Source organism: Nicotiana sylvestris, chromosome 11 (genome assembly GCF_000393655.2).
Source record: "Nicotiana sylvestris chromosome 11, ASM39365v2, whole genome shotgun sequence".
NCBI lineage: Eukaryota > Viridiplantae > Streptophyta > Magnoliopsida > Solanales > Solanaceae > Nicotiana > Nicotiana sylvestris.
Genome location: NC_091067.1, coordinates 28,265,644 through 28,282,749, shown reverse-complemented (window position 1 = coordinate 28,282,749; position 17,106 = coordinate 28,265,644). Strand labels below are relative to the sequence as shown.

The window sequence follows — 17,106 nt, the reverse complement described above, 5'->3', positions numbered from 1 at the left end:
TAAATATGCATAATTATACGAGTTTCGACATAACTAAATCGGAATACCTCGATTTATGTTTTTAGAAATATCGGAAATTTGAAATTTTGAGCCCGAAACAAGGAAACCACAACAATCGAAGGCTTGAGTTGTATGTGGGACCTACACTCTTCACTTTTGTGTGACGGGTGGGGTCAATCGAATTTTTTTTTTAAAATCAAGGTGGGGACCGCTGAAAAGGGGTGGTTTTTTTTTAATTGAAACCTTCTGGTTTCTGTCGTAGGGAAGAAAGAGACTTTATAATTTAATAGGAAAACGCAGTCTAATACTGTGTTTTACTAAAATACAGTATTATACTACGTTTTTCTTTAACGACTAAATTTCCGTTAAACTAAATTGTAGTATAATATTGCGTTTTAGTTAGAAAAGTAACTTCTTCTTTTTTAATTGTCTAAAGGTATTTTGAGTCCCAAAAATCATTATTTAGGTTTCGGACTCTATGCTTCAGGCTATACCCGAAATGGTGAGATTTTGGCTGAGACATTAAAGATTCACGGGCCATCGAGCACAAATATGGAAGAGGAAAGAAAGATGTTACTTACATAAAAAAGTTCAACATCTTTTGATTGAAAGGCGCAAAAGCTGAGAGGTTTTCTCAAAATGGAGAAGGTGATAAGGGAAGGGACATAGGCGTTGATGTCTTTTGACTAGGGTTAGGAATTAGGGAATGAAATATTTTAAGGTATTGGGCCGATTGGGTTGAGGCTCAAGCTGGTTTAGAACGTGGACTTGGCCGAATTAGGCCTGTTCTTGATGTGCTCATTTGTAGAGGCAAGATTTGGGATTAATTTGTTGATTTCTTTCTTCCTAAACTCTTTGAACTTCTAATTAGGACTAATCATACTATATAATAGTATTAGTTAAACAAAATTATATAAAGACTATAATTGTGAGCAATTAAGAAAGTGATTGCAAAAAACAACAATTCGATTGATCATCAAATCAAATGTTATAGTATTATTAGAGTAAATATTTATAAAATATGGAATTAAAGAAATACTACTAGTTGGTCAAATAAAGAGAAGTGATACACTTTTTGCAAAAGACGATGATAATAATAATAATAATAATAATAATAATAATAATAATAATAATAATAATAATAATAAATATGCTATTTTGGGATAACAATGATGAAATAATTATTCTTACATTATTAATAATATTAGAAGCTTAAAGAAATGGTTTGGAAGAAAGGATGGATAAAGTTGGATGTCAACAGTGACTACTTCCTTGCCTTCCCACTTGCAATCCTCCCGGACCGTCGGGACCGTGTCTTCGGTGATGGAACAGATATACCTCCACACCCCCTCACCACGATCCCCTTGTCTGGAGGCTTTCTCGACCTTAAAATCATTATGTATGGAACGACCTACGGGAATAAAATCCTTAAGGGGTGGTTCCAGGGTTACTGTCGGCAGGATCGCTTCGATATCAGCGGTCGGGATAGAAGTTGAAGGAGCGGTTTTCTGAGGCACGGACTTCGAGTTTTTTGCCACCGATATTTGGGAATATGAAGGCTTGAAGACGAATATGAAGGTTTGAATATGGGTATGAAGATTTGAAGGTCTGACTTAAAAATTCAAAGACGAAATATGGAGATTTGAAGATTAGAGATGAAGAAATGAAGATGTGATGAATTATATAGGAAGATATGAAGGAATTGTGAGCAAGTAAAAGGCTTGGGGATAACTTAAGAAGATTTGAAATCGGAAAGTAAAAAAGTGGAAAAAAAAAGAAACCAGAGCTTTTATAGGATGGATATAATTAATGTTTGACGTTTCGCATTCGATGCCTATCGAGAATGATCAACCGGCGGCTGACACGTGTCCGAAGTCAGAACAACGCGACAAATGGGATATTTCGTTGATTCGTCAACCCGATTTTAGCATACGGGGGAAGGAACCGGGGTTAGTTAATCACTTCTCGTCGTTTCTATAAATCTGCTCTCCCAAAACTGAGGGGACTATCTGTGTGCGGTTAAATCAGATATAAAGTTACTCACGATTTCCCGGTAAAGAAAGGAGATGATCGTACAACCCAATATAGCCTCGGGTAACGCCGAGGGCTTCCACAAAGCAGAACCCAAGGAGGACGAATGGTGCACTCGGAACCGAACACAGCCAAGCATTGAGCTCAAGCAACGTGAATAACTGGAGCTAAGGGAGAGATGGTTAGACAGAATAAACGAGAGGCCGAAATATCCGCCCACTACCGGATATTACGGTGCAAATCTCGTCTGGTATCAGCTGCGTAACGACGTTTACTGGAAGAAAAAGATCTTTACCTTACTTAGACTTGTACTAGAATTGAAACTTTCCTACTATATAGAGGCGAGAACTTTTATATTTTAAGGACCACTATTGACACGCATATCTAAGCAATAAAGTTAATTTTTGTTCTTTAGCAATTGCCCAAAGTGTTCTTCAGCTGCTTGTTTGTTGAGTTGCAATCGAGCCATTCCGAGGACTGGATCGGAGCTGATTTCCAAACGTCCATTGCAAAGCTAGACTTAATTGTCCATTGCATTTGATTTGATCGCTTTGTTTTTCTTTAAGTCAATTATTTATTGTACTTATTTCATTCATGTTAAGAAGGGAGCTTTGACGTAATTGGTAAAGTTGCTGCCATGTGACCAGGAGGTCACGGGTTCGAGCCGTGGAAACAGTCTTTTGTATAAATAAAGGGTAAGGCTGCGTACAATAGACCCTTGTGGTCCGGCCCTTCCCCGGATCCCGCGTATAGCGGGAGCTTAGTGCATTTTATTTCATTCATATTTAATTATATTATATATCTTTTAAACCGTATATAAATTTAATTGTTACTCATTTTAAGGGTAAACAAATTGGATTCTATGTTGAAAAGGTATTTTTCACTTTTATTCAAGCTTAGGTATTTGGGGCCGTCACTTGCAGCTTAGCTAGCATGTGACCTCGTGTCTGGTTAGGTGTTTAAATCGGGTCCTTATGTTTTGTGCATATATTATCGGGTTGACTTGATTTATAACATGTATTTATGCATATAATAACTTAAAAAATAGAGTATTAATATATTACAGTTGATTAATTAAACTTATGGTGTAATTTGTTTTACACAATTAAATTATACTCCGTATAACTTAAATCTGTTTAAATATTGACGTGACCCAACATTCCGGCTTCCTTTCTAAGAGCCCGTTTGGATAGGCTTTGTTTTAAGTGACTTTTAAGCCATAAATTAGGAATTCTAACTTTTTGCTTTTGGCTTGTTTTTGTCATTTTAGCTTAAAAATAAGTGCTTAAAAGCACTTTTTTACTTTATCCAAACACTACAAAATGACTTAAAATCTATTTTAACTTTAAAGCACTTAAAACAAGTCAATCCAAACGGACTCTTACTTATATATGAATTTAACTTAAATACACGGACAACATAAATATTTTTTAAACTACCAAATTATTCAATAGACATCTTACCACAAAAGGTGATCTGAGTATATAAATTAAACCCTTCTTATACATATGTAGTAGATAATTAAGACAGTGTAAATATAGAGATATATAAGCTAATCTCTTATTATATATGCTTATAAGATCCAAATATTTCACACACAAAATCCAGACTCGCCTTCTCTAATAAAAGAAAGAGGAGGGAGAGAAAAAACAATGAGGAACCAATTATACTTGTTATTTTGGGTTTTAGTTGTTGCGTTGACTTTGATAAATAGTGTTGTTTCTGTTCAAGAATATATTAGTTTGGGACAACATGATCATATCCAAATCCAAGGGGAACAGCCATTGTCAAGAATTCAAATCCACAAAACTGTTGTTGCTCTTCGTCAATCTGCCTCCATTAAAGTCGATGGACCTGCTCTTCTTGGCTCTAAGGTAACATTTATATACTGATATTCTGCATCACAACATCTTCTTGTTTTCTTCTTCTCTGCTTTTCTGCCCTCTAGATATTTGGCAAGAATATTGGACGGTGTCACTGCTATATATCCCCGTGTGTGTGTATGACTCTTGAGTCTTGATAATGTTCTTACCCATACGTGGGGTCCTTTGGTTACAAACAAATTATCTCATGATTAATTATCCCCGGATTAGTTATCTCCTTTTATGGGGATAAAAAAAAATACGATAATAATCCCCCCTTATATTCCCATTACAATCTCGGGATAATTAATCCCGGGAATGGTTGTGTGACTCTTTGAGTCTTGATAATGTTCTTACCCATATGTGGGATCCTTTGGTTGCAAACAAGTTATTTTATGATTAATTATCCCGAGATTAGTTATTTTGGGATTAGTTATCCCCTCTGATAAAAATAAAAAGAAATACTATAATCTGTTATACTACGATTTTATCTCTACCAAATATGAGATAATCTCATTTCAAATTTAGTTTCGAGATTAATTATTTCTTATCCCTCGTACCAAACGAGCAAGAGAGAAAGGAAGGGAAAAAATACAAGGTGAAAAATAGAGAAAGGAAGGAAAAATAAATAAATTTCGTTGCTTTATGTTCTTTTCCTCTAACTTGTACCAACCAGATATATATTCTATAGTTTCGTCTCTTTCTCTGCCTCTTATTTTTCCTTTTTTGTTATTGGAATTATAATATGTAAATTTTGGTATGATAGGGAGAAGATGTTGAATGGGTCACAGTAAACCTTCAGAATGGAAAGCCTACAAATGATGATTGGGTTGGCGTATTTTCTCCTGCAAAGTTCAAGTAAATGTCTTAAGCCCTTTAAAAGTACTCCAATACTTTTAAAATTGATAGATAAATTCTTATAATTCAATACTTTAATATATATAATTTTCTTGGAGTGTAAGTTCAACAACATAATCCAGGAACTGTATATGAATGTGAGGCTTGATGCATCGGTCATCGTTTCAAATATATTGGGTCAATAATACAGGGAAATGGGGAGATTGATGAGAACATAACAAACTGTCTTGGAGGGTGAATGAAATGGAGGCTTGCTTCCGATGTCTTGTGTGATAAGAATATGCCACTAAAACTTAAACGTAAGTTCTATAAGGTGGTGGTTTGACCGACTATGTTGTATAGAGCGGAGTGTTGGGCGGTCAAGAACTCTCATGTTCAGAAGATGAAAGTAGCTGAAATGAAGATGTTGAGATAGATATGTGGGCATACCAGGTTAGATAAGATTAGAAATAAAGTTATTCGGAAAAAAGTGGGAGTGACCCTCGTGGAGGATAAGATGGGAGAGGCGAGACTGAGATGGTTTGAGGCATATGAAAAGGAGAAGCACATATGCCCCGGTTAGGAGGTGTGAGAGGTTAGCCTTGGTGGAGTATGAGGATAGGTAGAGGTAAGCTAAAGAAGTATTTGATGGAGGTGATTAGGCAGATCATGGTGCAGTTGGAGCTTATCGAGGACATAACCCTTGATAGGAGAGTGTGGAAGTTGAGAATTAGGGTGGAAGGTTAGTAGGCAGTCGAGTATTTCCCTTTTTCTTTCTCAAATCAGTTGCACTAGTGTTAGCATGATAGCTCTCTATTCTTGGATTGCTGGTACTACCTATTATTTGATTTCATTCTTTCACTTCGATTTTATTAATATGTTGTTGCTATTACCTGTTGTTATTTTAGTCAAGGGTCTATCGAAAACAACTTTTCCGTCGTTTTAGAGCAGGATTAAGGTCTGCATATACACTATACTCCCAAATTTCACTTGTGAAAACTCACTGAGTTTATAGTTATTATTAGTGTTTTATATATTTAATTGTTTTTAGTTATTTTATACATAGAGATGGGAAATGATAGAGAAGATCACAAGGTAGAGACTCAAACTCCAACAAGTTGAGGCAGCCAACCAATAAATCATAATTTCCCCAATATTCTTTGTTAAATTTCACTAGGTGCGTTTTTTGACTGAAATACACAAACAACTTATTATATTTGTCTATATTTTTCACTTAAACACCTCAACTTAGTACTAACTTATTAGCGATTTGATGTTTTTGCAAAACATGCATTTAAAGTGTTATTTGTGCGTCATGCCCATTTATAATTTTCAATTTAAAAAAATAATTTTTTTAGATATTTTATGTGCAAAAGAGATAGCATAAAAATAAATCTATCGTATATATAAAAAAAAAAAGAAATAGGAGCATAAACTTAAAATAAGTTTGTAAAGAGCCAAAAAAAAAAAAAAATTGATCCGCATTTAAACCAGCGGCAAAATTACACCTATTTTGGCATGCCCCCATCAGTGTTAAACAAAAGGGCAAAAATAAACGAACTTCCAGACAAACATAATCCAAAATCCGAAAATACGTCGTCGGTGTTGCTCCGGTCGTCGCCGTTAATGGAATTGGGCGAGAGTTTGCTGAGGGTGATACTCTTTGGAGTGAACTCCCCGCTTGGTTATTTTGTTGATTCTGGCAGTGATGTCATTTAATGGTGATGGTCCTTCAAGGAATTCCCAAGCTCAGTTTCTTAAAGGTCCATTTCTCCATTTTTCATTATTTTAATTTCAGAATATTGTGATTTTGCGGCATGGAATTGAGTGAAGAAAAGGTGTTATGCTCTGTGTCTCTACTTCGCGATTCAGTATACTATCTGCTTTTATGTCCTTTTTAATTGTTAAAAGTACTAGTATATTGAAGATTAGCTGCAAGAAAATGTAGATGATAGCCAAATACATTTTCAGGGCCAGTAGTCGGTAGGCAGGGGCGTACCCATTGCATGGGCTACGGGTTCCCGGGAACCCAGCGTAGACCCTGTATTTATATTAAGAAATTCACTAAATATTGGTAAATATCTTACCGTGAACCCAGTTATTATTATATATTAATATAAAATTACGGCAGGAACCCATAAGCCTCAAATCCTGGATCCGCCTCTGTCGGTAGGGAGGGGTTTTAGCTCCTGGTAGCATGACTTAACAGAGAGCTTGCTCTGGCATCCCGTTCCCAGGATAGAGAATAGGTCTTGGCACTAAGAATGGGGAGTTATGCAGTTGCAGTAGAAGTGAGCATAGACTGTCTATTTTCCAATCATTTAATCTGATATTCCTACCCTATTCTGAACTCTAATATGAAACTAAGTCCTCATAGTCTAAAAAAGTTGGATTTCAATCCTTTGGAGGCGATTGGCCCAGCCATGGGTCTATCCAAAATCTTGCTTTTGTACCATTTCGATTGCCACAGAAGTATCGAGTTGAAAGGAACTCCATTGTGCTCTCATATGTTCCAGATACCACAAAAGACAGGGAATTGCAATTGTGATCTATGGGTTAAGAAGACCTTATTTTTTTAACATTAACATTCCCCCACAAAGCCCCAACTATTGATTCTCCAAAGCCATTTGTTCTGCAAGATTAAAGATTGAGTCCTCAAGTCCTTGACTCACATTCACCTGTAGGGATGGTAATTGGGCAGGGCAAGCTTTGACCTGCTAAAGCTGTTGATCCGCCTTGCCCTGCTCATTTAGCATTTTTTCAAAATTTTGCCCCGCCCTATTTAGCATTTTTTCAAAATTTTGCGCTGCCATATCCTGTTTAGCATTTTCTCAAAATTTTGCCTTGCTGCCCTATTTAGCATTTTCTCAAAAATTTGCCTTGTCGTGCCCTATTTAACATTTTTTCAAAAATTTGCCTTCTCATGCGCTGCCCCGTTTAGACTCTCCTTCATTTTTTTTATTTTTTATTTTGCAATATTTTATCTTTTTGACTTTTTTTAATGAAATATTCAAAATTAACACGTGAATAAGAGTTGTCTATGTATATTGTTCGAATAAAATATGTTTCTGCCACTTGCGAAAGCCAATGAAACCAGCTTTGTCTCTACAGTCTTGAGCCTATTTGCAAGAAATTTGGACAGCACCTTGTAAAAGCTTCCAATTTAACTAATCGCTCTGTAATCCTTCAACTCCTTAGCACCATCATTCCATGGAATAAGAGCAATATATGATGCATTTAGACTTTGCACAAAACTACATGAGAACATAAGCAGTTTATTGCATCGGAGCCTTTTGATAATGGCCCAACATCTTTTGTAGAATTCTATGGTAAGTCCATCTGGGCTGAGTGCTTTATCCCCATTGCATCCACATTCCTTGAAGATCTCCACTGTGCAATCACCAGCATAGAGTCCTTGATAAGCCTCAGAATCTCGTTGCAGATTTGTTCCTCCTCTTCTAAGATAGTGCCATTTGCCTCCAACTTTTCAATGTGATTGTATCGCTTGGGTGCATTAGCCATCTTGTGAAAACAGTTATATTTTTAATCTTCGTGGTGTATCCAAAGGCATCTTGACTTCTGTCTCCAAGAAATTTCCTCAACAACAACAACAACAACAACCCAGTATAATCCCACTTAGTGGGGTCTGGGGAGGGTAGTGTGTACGCAGACCTTACCCCTACCCTAGGGTAGAGAGACTGTTTCCAAATAGACCCCCGGCATCCTTCCCTCCAAGAAATTTCCTCAAATTTGACTATTTCTTCCATTTCCAAATGAAGACCAACTTTCAAAATCATCTCATTATCTTAAGTCTCTGTTCTCGGCATTTTTATCTAAGGTTTGCATTGTCCATAGAATCTCCGATCTCTTGTTCTCAAGCCCTCCAAAGGTGTTAAAATTCCAATCTTTCAACTTAACCTTGAGGTGCTGAAGTTTGTCTCGAAGATATAACCCGAGCTGCCTTGGATGAGTATAGATCCCACCAGGCCTTAGAAACTGCTTCTGAATTGAAGGGGACCAAACAGAAACATGAGAGATACCCGAAGAAGATCCTTATCTTTCTCTTCCCTTTTTCGGAAGAAAGATGGGATTCGAACAAAATCAATCTATCTGGATCTGAAGTGTCAATTCCAACGAGTTTTGAACTGAAAAAAAGAAAAGAATTATTGATTTTGAAATGGTTTGCCATCTGAGATGAATCTATTATCTTGATTTATCCACCATATATAACAATGAACTTTGTCCACCACCATTAAACGTAATAGAGCTTAGCTTAACTGCAGTTCATGATACAATGGAGTATGTTTTTTCTATACAATGGAGTATCTTAGACAGGATGAAATGAGAATTTCTCGAGCTGTTGGCTCCCCGCAGATTGCGGGAAGTAGCGCAGTCGGCCATAGTTGTTCCATCTTTGTCTTTTACTTCTTAGCTTAATCAATTTACTTTTTTTTTTTTTTTTTGAGTTTTGCAAGCCTTTTGGGAGTTATCTATCACACACTTTCTTTTCCATCCCATCCAAAAGAATTAACCGTGTTCATACTTACTTTCACGTAACTTAAATATCTACTCTACTGGTTAGTCATACAGGTTTTCTACCGATTTGCTTTGGTGGGAAAGTTTACTCTAGCTTATGTTTTTTCGGGTTAGTCTAACATGTAAATGATTCTACTGCAGCGAATCCATTTGTCCCCCACAAACCATCAAAGAACAACAATCTGGAGCTCCATTTATATGTACTGCCCCTTTAAAGGTATGTCTAACAACTTGGAGTTCCATGTTGATGGACTTTCCTATGAGTCTGGATACATTTTTATTCCCTGGTCTCAAAGTAATGTAGATTCTTTTGTTTTCCGAAAATTATCTTGGAGTGAATAGACAGCTAAAATAATGTATATATATATATATATATATATATATATATATATTAGTCAATCTTTTCCAATTTATAGAACACTTCTCATTTTGTTACATTCCGAAATGTTTGATACTATTTTATATTTATACAATTTTCACAACACCAAAGTTTATACTTCCACGTGACTTATCAACTTTTATGTATACATCATAAATTATATGTCTAGTCAACTATTTTATAAATGATAGATTATGAAACAAGGGCATTCTTTTAATGGATATGTTACTTGAAATATTATCTGTCTCAGCAACCAAAAAAAAGTCTTTATGTAGGTCTATTTGATTTTCTTTATTCTCTTTCAGTTCAAATTTGCAAATTACAGCAATGACAAGTACACAGAGACAGGGAAAACTTCACTGAGTTTCCGGCTAATTAACCAGCGTGGGGATTTCTCATTTGCCTTATTCTCCAGGGGTTTGTCAAATGTAAGTATATTTCCATATTCTGCAAATTATGATGAGTAATATTTTATTTAGTGAAATTGATTTTATTATTGTATGTGTCGTCATTTGAATTTCTGTATAATGTTATAGTGCTCTTTAGCTATATGTTTCAAGAACAGGAAAATGCTTCTGAATGTGATGGAAATATGTTGACCTTACTTGAATCTTTTGTATATTAACTTTAACCTTTATAGATAACCGAAAGTTGTAGTTGAGCAAGGTATTTTCCCTTATTAGTTTTTGGATTTAACTTATATCAACTGACAAATAGAATGAAGTGTTACACTAAACAACAACAATATACTCAGTATAATCCCACATAGTGGGGTTTGGGGAGGGTAATGTATACGTTGACCTTACTCCTACCTTGTGAAGATAGAGAGACTGTTTTCAATAGACCCAATGAAGTGTTACACTATCAGTACAATTTAACCTGCTATTAAAAGTTACCTGTCTTATTTTTCAGGTTATTAATTCCCTTTTTATGGGTAGTTATCTGAAATTATCTTTTAAATAACCTGATAGTGTTAAAAAAAATTCAGTGTTAGGATATAGAATTCAAACTGGTTTTTTCCTTTTAGAAAACCAAATCTTTCAATACCGAAGTAACTAGAACTAATCAAGAATGACTATAAATTGGACACAGTGAAAGTCAAACTGTATTCGTCTAAATTAATTACTTCAGCTTCTCCAAGTTGGTGCAAATACTTGAGGTTTGTAAGATATTTTACTTCATGCCAATGATCATTATGGTGTCTCTTTGTCCTATGTTTTACAAAGGATTTTTTGAATCAGACTTGGATATGCACTAAAAGATTCATGTATGTTACAGCCTAAGTTGATAGCCATCTCAAATTACATCGCATTTGCCAATCCGAAAGCACCTCTTTATCCGCGTCTTGCTCTTGGGAAGTCATGGGATATAGTAAGTTTTTCTTTTGTTATGCATCTATGATTATTTGCAGCGGTGTTCTTTTTTCCTTAAGATACGTCTGTGCTTTATTAGCCTATGATAGGCTTCAGTACCAAGATTAAATGTAGTAGCGTGTCAAGGGGATTGATTCATTGGTTCCTTAAATTGGAGAATTCATGCTAAATTGTTAAGCATCCTATCCAGTGGTCGTATCAAACCACGCGATTAACTTATGGGTTTCTCCTAGATGACTGTTACTTGGACAAGTGGTTACAACATTGATGAGGCTGTTCCATTCGTCGAATGGGGTTGGAAAGGCCAATTGCAACAACGCTCCCCAGCAGGGACACTGACATTTCATCGGAACAGCATGTGTGGTATGAGAATTTCTATACAACAACTGTTCTGATCAGCGATAATGATTTTATGCAACTGCCATGTGCATGCACGCAATGTTCTTTCTTGGTGGGGTGGGGGCTCATAGGCAGAGCATATTTTTTTTATGTTTATATGTTTAGACTAAGTTCACACTCATTGTTAAAAAGGAGTAGATAGTGCAGTGGTATCTTGGATCCTAGTCTGGTTGTTTAAGGTTACCGTTTACAAAAGATGATGCCATTTTTTCCATGTTAACAGACGGTCAAAGGTTTCCACAAACCTTAGCCACTCTATCAGGCACATATGTGTAATAGATCCCCCTATGATTCTTCTCAGATTCTAGCTTATTCCTTTACCTCTGGTATGCTCTTATTTCCACAAGTTTCAGTTGAACACCCTATTCCTTGCTTGTATTTAGTACTAGAACTAACTCTGCACCTATCTTTAAATCCTAGGTGATCAAGTTTGATATGACACTTTTTGGCAAAAGCATGTTACTGTACCTAACAAGTATTTCCTTCCACTTTCCAAGGGATCAAATAATTCAGGTTTCCTCTCAACAAAATAAATTAAAAGGCATAATGGAGAGAATAGTTGAAATGATTCAAGAGCTCTTGTCTTAGTATTATGTATTCATTTTGCATTTACATACTGAATAATTATGAACACGTTTGTAGGACCGCCTGCTAGAACTGTGGGCTGGCGTGATCCTGGATTCATACATACAAGCTTCCTGAAGGATTTGTGGCCAAATGTGGTGTAAGTTTTTCTGGTGGTCCATTTCTCTAGCAGCAAGTTACTTCATCATTGACATGTACAGCCTTTTCTATTCGTGAATTTCAGGCACACATATAAGTTGGGTCACTTGTTAAGCAATGGTTCAATTGTTTGGAGCAAGCAATATTCATTTAAATCTGCCCCATTTCCAGGACAAGAGTCACAGCAACGTGTTGTGATATTTGGAGACATGGGGAAGGTAATTCACTATTATTAGCTGTTCTTCTAACACAATGCAAATGTTTTTTTATCTTTCTTTCTAAACCTTGAAGAATGTAGTTTTCCCATACATGAAACAGATAAAAATTTCATCACGGTGAGTTTCCAGTTATGGTAAAGAAAAAAATAAACATATAGCTGTACCATGTCTGATTTTATGGGAGGATGAGATGTGTGCACAAATCGTACCATTAAAATTAATTTACCATCCAAAATTTGAAAAGTGTGGCTACAATGAGAAATAAATTGCTCTTGTAAAACAGAAGATGAAAGAAAAATGTATATAGGTTGAACAAGAAAATGAAGAGGAGCAAACGAAGGTGCAAACTTCATATGTGATGCAACTGTATGCTACATGGGTAAACTTAAAAAGCTGGGATGCAAGATATGCACAAGTTATCATATATACTTGCATGAGCTCAAGCTGAGGCTATTGCCTTAGAGTGAATGGACCATTGTAACTGGAATCTTTCATTTTCTTAGACAGAATTCTTTCAGTAGCATTGTACCACACCACCGGGTGGCTCGCCTGAATGCCGAACTAACTTTATATTCCAATTCTTGAATTAGCATCTAAGTCTAATTGCCAAGATCTTTGTTCTTAGCTTATGATCAGTCAATTGTAAACCTTTAAAATACTTTGTGTCCACTGAATTGATTAAAAAAATGTAATTCTTTTTGTTGTTTCAGCAAGAGCGTGATGGTTCAAACGAATATGCTGATTATCAGCCTGGCTCACTTATGACAACAGACACCCTTATTAAGGACCTAGATAACATTGACATAGTTTTCCTTATTGGAGATCTCCCCTATGCGAATGGCTATATCTCACAATGGGACCAATTTACAGCACAGGTGGAACCAATAACATCTAAAGTGCCCTTCATGATTGCAAGGTCTGTTCATTATCAAGAATGTCTTTGTGCTTGTGAATAGTCCGCTTTTGATTATTTGATATTGTATTTCACATATTTCTTGCTTTACATTTTCGTTCTTTTTTTTGGAAGATATAGTTATTGTTCTTCTAACTGTCTGCGAAGAGAATTTATTTTGCAGTGGTAATCATGAAAGAACTTGGGAGAACAGTGGATCAATATACAATGGTCGTGACTCAGGTGGAGAATGTGGTGTACCAGCTGAAACATTATACTATGTTCCAGCAGAAAACAGAGCTAAGTTCTGGTATGTGATTCATGTACTTAATTGTAGCAAAGTGTGACAACTTAAGATCAATCTGAAAACACACACACATGTAAGCAAGTGATAATAATATGCGGAAAGATTATAAGAGCATTGGGTAGGGGGAAAAAGCAACTTTAAAAATTTCAAATGATAGATACTAATACAGTTTTGAACTTTAATATTCATCTTTCATGTTTATCATATGTGTAGGGGACACTTAGGGGAGCTTCCTGGGTGCATAATGCGAGATAACTAGATGTCAATGCTAAGGCTTTGCTTGGGATAAGCTTAAGTCCCTGAAGTTAAGTAAAATGCAGGCTAACCACTTCACCATACTTAAATGATGCTTCAGTAGTCATCATTAAGTCTATAGAGGGTTATCCTGCCCAATTGACCTATTTAGTTTACAAGTTAAAATCCTACAATAATTCTGCTCCAGTCCTTGGGAAGAATGCTGCCTTCATTTGAACTTGTGTGTCATGTTACTTCTCAGTGTTTCTGTCACACTACAAGAACTACTATACCTTAGTCCCAAGCAAGTTGGGATCGACTATATGAATCCTCACTATCCATGTCACTCTCATCTCGGTCCAATAATATAGTGTTCATGTGTTTTGTCACAGTGATTTCCCTTTTTTTCCTTGTGAACTCCAGTTTACCTTAGTGAACATGTCGATTTTAGCATGAGGTGTATATCTTTTTGACAGGTACGCAGCAGATTATGGCATGTTTCACTTCTGCATAGGAGACACTGAGCATGACTGGAGAGAGGGATCTGAACAGTACAAGTTCATTGAGAAATGCTTTGCATCAGCCAATAGACATAAACAACCTTGGTTGATTTTTGCCGCTCATCGTGTTCTTGGTTACTCTTCTAATGATTGGTATGCTAAGGAAGGCTCATTTGAAGAGCCCATGGGAAGGGAGCACTTGCAGAAACTCTGGCAGAAATATAAGGTTGATATGGCATTTTATGGGCACGTCCATAACTATGAAAGAGTTTGCCGAATTTACCAGGTATGCTCTATATTTCTAGACATGGTAATTTCATCCTTTTTCCACAATTTTTGACTCTACTTGATTTTACACATTTTTCTTGTTGCTAACTTAATTCAAGTTGTCGTTGAAATTCACTACTCATTTTGGTCTCTTCTGTTCACTAGATATACTAGAGTTTCATCTTTCTCTTTTCTCCTTGTGGCATTCCTAGGTGTCCTTAGTGTATAGTTGATGCTTAAGTTCACGTAGTTGTAATTGTTTCCATGATTCTTACTATTTCATGTGTAGTAAGTATGGGCATAAACATGCCTAGATACCCGAAAACTAGTTCTCCCGAAAAAGTAGAAATGATATGACTTATGATACCGGGACCAGGCAGAATGGGAATATATACCTCCGGATGACCGAACCTATTCCTACTAAACATGGACAACACTTCAACCCTAAGAAAAGGATTTAAACTTTGCAGCCATTGTGAAATGATGTTATTTTACTTGGTGAAATGATATTTGAAGGGGCAGGCTTGAATTATAGAGCAATATGTACAATGAGGATTCCTATAGGCAACCCCAACTTGCTTGGGGTTGGGTCGTACTTCTTGTAATGAAATGATACTGTTATTTCACTTATTTGTTTGAACAATCATTCATTTTATTGTTGTCAAATTGTCGTATGAACAGAATCAATGTGTGAACAAGGAGACATCACACTACTCGGGCGTAGTGAACGGAACAATTCATGTTGTTGTTGGTGGAGGAGGAAGCCATTTGAATCAATTCACCACCATTAACACCACATGGAGTGTGTTCAAAGATTATGACTGGGGATTTGTCAAACTTACAGCATTTAACCAATCTTCCCTTCTCTTTGAGTACAAGAAGAGCAGAGATGGAAAGGTGTATGATTCTTTTACAATCTCAAGAGACTATAAAGATGTCTTAGCTTGTGTCCATGATGGCTGTGAACCAACTACTTTGGCTAGTTAAACTCGTGTGTCTACAAGTGTATGTAGCAAGGCAGAAAGTACCTTCAACATTTATTTTTTTGGTTTAATCATTCAGTACTAATCCGTAGTCGTGCTGAGTAGATATACTAGGGATAAAGGGGGTTGATTTGGTACGAGGGATAAGAGATAATTAATTCCGGGATTAAATTTGAGATGCGTTTATCCCACGCTTGGTTGGGATAAAATTGCGGTATAATTCATCTCGGGATTAGTTATTTTGGGATTGTAGTGTTATTTTTATCCCTATGGAAAGGTGGGTTAACAATCCCGAAATAACTAATTCCGGGACAATTAATCCTGCAATAACTTATTTCCCAGCCCTACGAACCAATATTTAAACTTGTACTTTTTTTTTCCTCTTACTGTGTCTCGTGGCTTTCATATTGCCTTCTCTTAAGTGGATGTAATCATGTAACCACCAGTTTTTTCTTATAATATAAAATAAAGAAAGAGGGTCAATTTGAGTAACTAATAGATTTTCTTTCACAAAGTAAATAATGAAAAGAAACCAACTACTCCATATAAAGCTGCGGTCCTAGTTCTACTTGATATAATCTTGATTCTTGTAACACTTCAATTAAAACTGTGATCTTTTGCTCACCAGGAAATGTTGTTCATATCCAAACCATTTAAGAGAAAAGCGAATTAAATTCCAAACTTTATTTAACTTCTACTCAATTTATTATTTCTTAGTGAGATGAAGAGATCATGAAGGAACAGTACCAAAGAAAATACTTGATGCTAGTATTATGTTAAGGAATACAAGCAAACACACATCAGAACATAAAAATTAGTGTAGAGGGTGTGTGGATTGACTTATAAAAAGTAGCTTTTTAATCTAAAAGCCAAAAGTCATAAGTTGGCAATACCTAATCTTTGACTTTGGCTTATTTTTGTACTTTTTATGCCTAAAAGTAAGTGTTTAAGCACTTTTTATCATTGTCAAACATCGTACAAACCAAAAAAGTGCTTAAAAGCCCATAAGCACTTAAAATAAGTCAATTCAAACACCCCAGTAGCCTCTATATCTTTTGCTTTCCTTTAAATTTTTGTATAGACCATCAAGGATTGTGCTAGGATGAATAAAATTTTTTTTACTCTTAACCATAACTTTCGAATTCGTGATCTAGAATGAAAAAACCCTTAGTAGGGGTGCTTTCCCTTAAATAGGTCTTACCCCACAGAGAATTTAGATTACTTGTGTTAGAGGGTCCAGTCACAGCAAATCAGTCACAGGTTTTGTTATCGGGAGTTGGTACCTCCTGTTTTACTGTTTCCCTTTTGGTGTAAGCTAAATTATTGTTACTTTACTTCGCAATAGTTAAACCTTTAAACTAGGATACTAGTTACCACGTGTTTCCTTCTAGTTTGATTTGTGTACGTTGTGCACTAGCGAGTCTTCTCTAGATTGTTGTAGGTGTAGTGGCTGCAGTCTGGGATGATAGAATAAGGGCATGTCCTCGGGTGGGGCAGAGTGTGGGGTGGGGTTCAGGGGGTGGGTCGGGTAGCAGGGGAGGTAGAGGGGGCAAGGGAGCCTATAG

The 17,106-nt window shown here is 36.1% G+C and overlaps 1 protein-coding gene across 1 annotated transcript; it reads left to right on the top strand.

Annotated features, from left to right (window-relative positions):
• Positions 1-3,593: 3,593 nt before the first annotated feature.
• Positions 3,594-15,927, top strand: LOC104226982 (probable inactive purple acid phosphatase 27). The gene is made up of 12 exons (XM_070162531.1): positions 3,594-3,905; positions 4,660-4,751; positions 9,408-9,483; positions 9,951-10,073; positions 10,924-11,016; positions 11,252-11,381; positions 12,060-12,141; positions 12,226-12,358; positions 13,069-13,274; positions 13,435-13,560; positions 14,268-14,577; positions 15,240-15,927. Exons 1-12 carry the CDS (start codon positions 3,684-3,686, stop codon positions 15,543-15,545), a joined length of 1,899 nt encoding a protein of 632 aa, XP_070018632.1. The 5' UTR covers positions 3,594-3,683; the 3' UTR covers positions 15,546-15,927.
• Positions 15,928-17,106: the final 1,179 nt, after the last annotated feature.

Excerpts from the sequence above, each read along its gene's own strand:
- LOC104226982 (XM_070162531.1), top strand. The coding sequence starts at position 3,684 with ATGAGGAACCAATTATACTTGTTATTTTGGGTTTTAGTTGTTGCGTTG. Across the intron at positions 10,074-10,923 it reads TCTCCAGGGGTTTGTCAAAT|CCTAAGTTGATAGCCATCTC; the intron begins GTAAGTATATTT and ends TGTATGTTACAG. Across the intron at positions 11,382-12,059 it reads TCATCGGAACAGCATGTGTG|GACCGCCTGCTAGAACTGTG; the intron begins GTATGAGAATTT and ends ACACGTTTGTAG.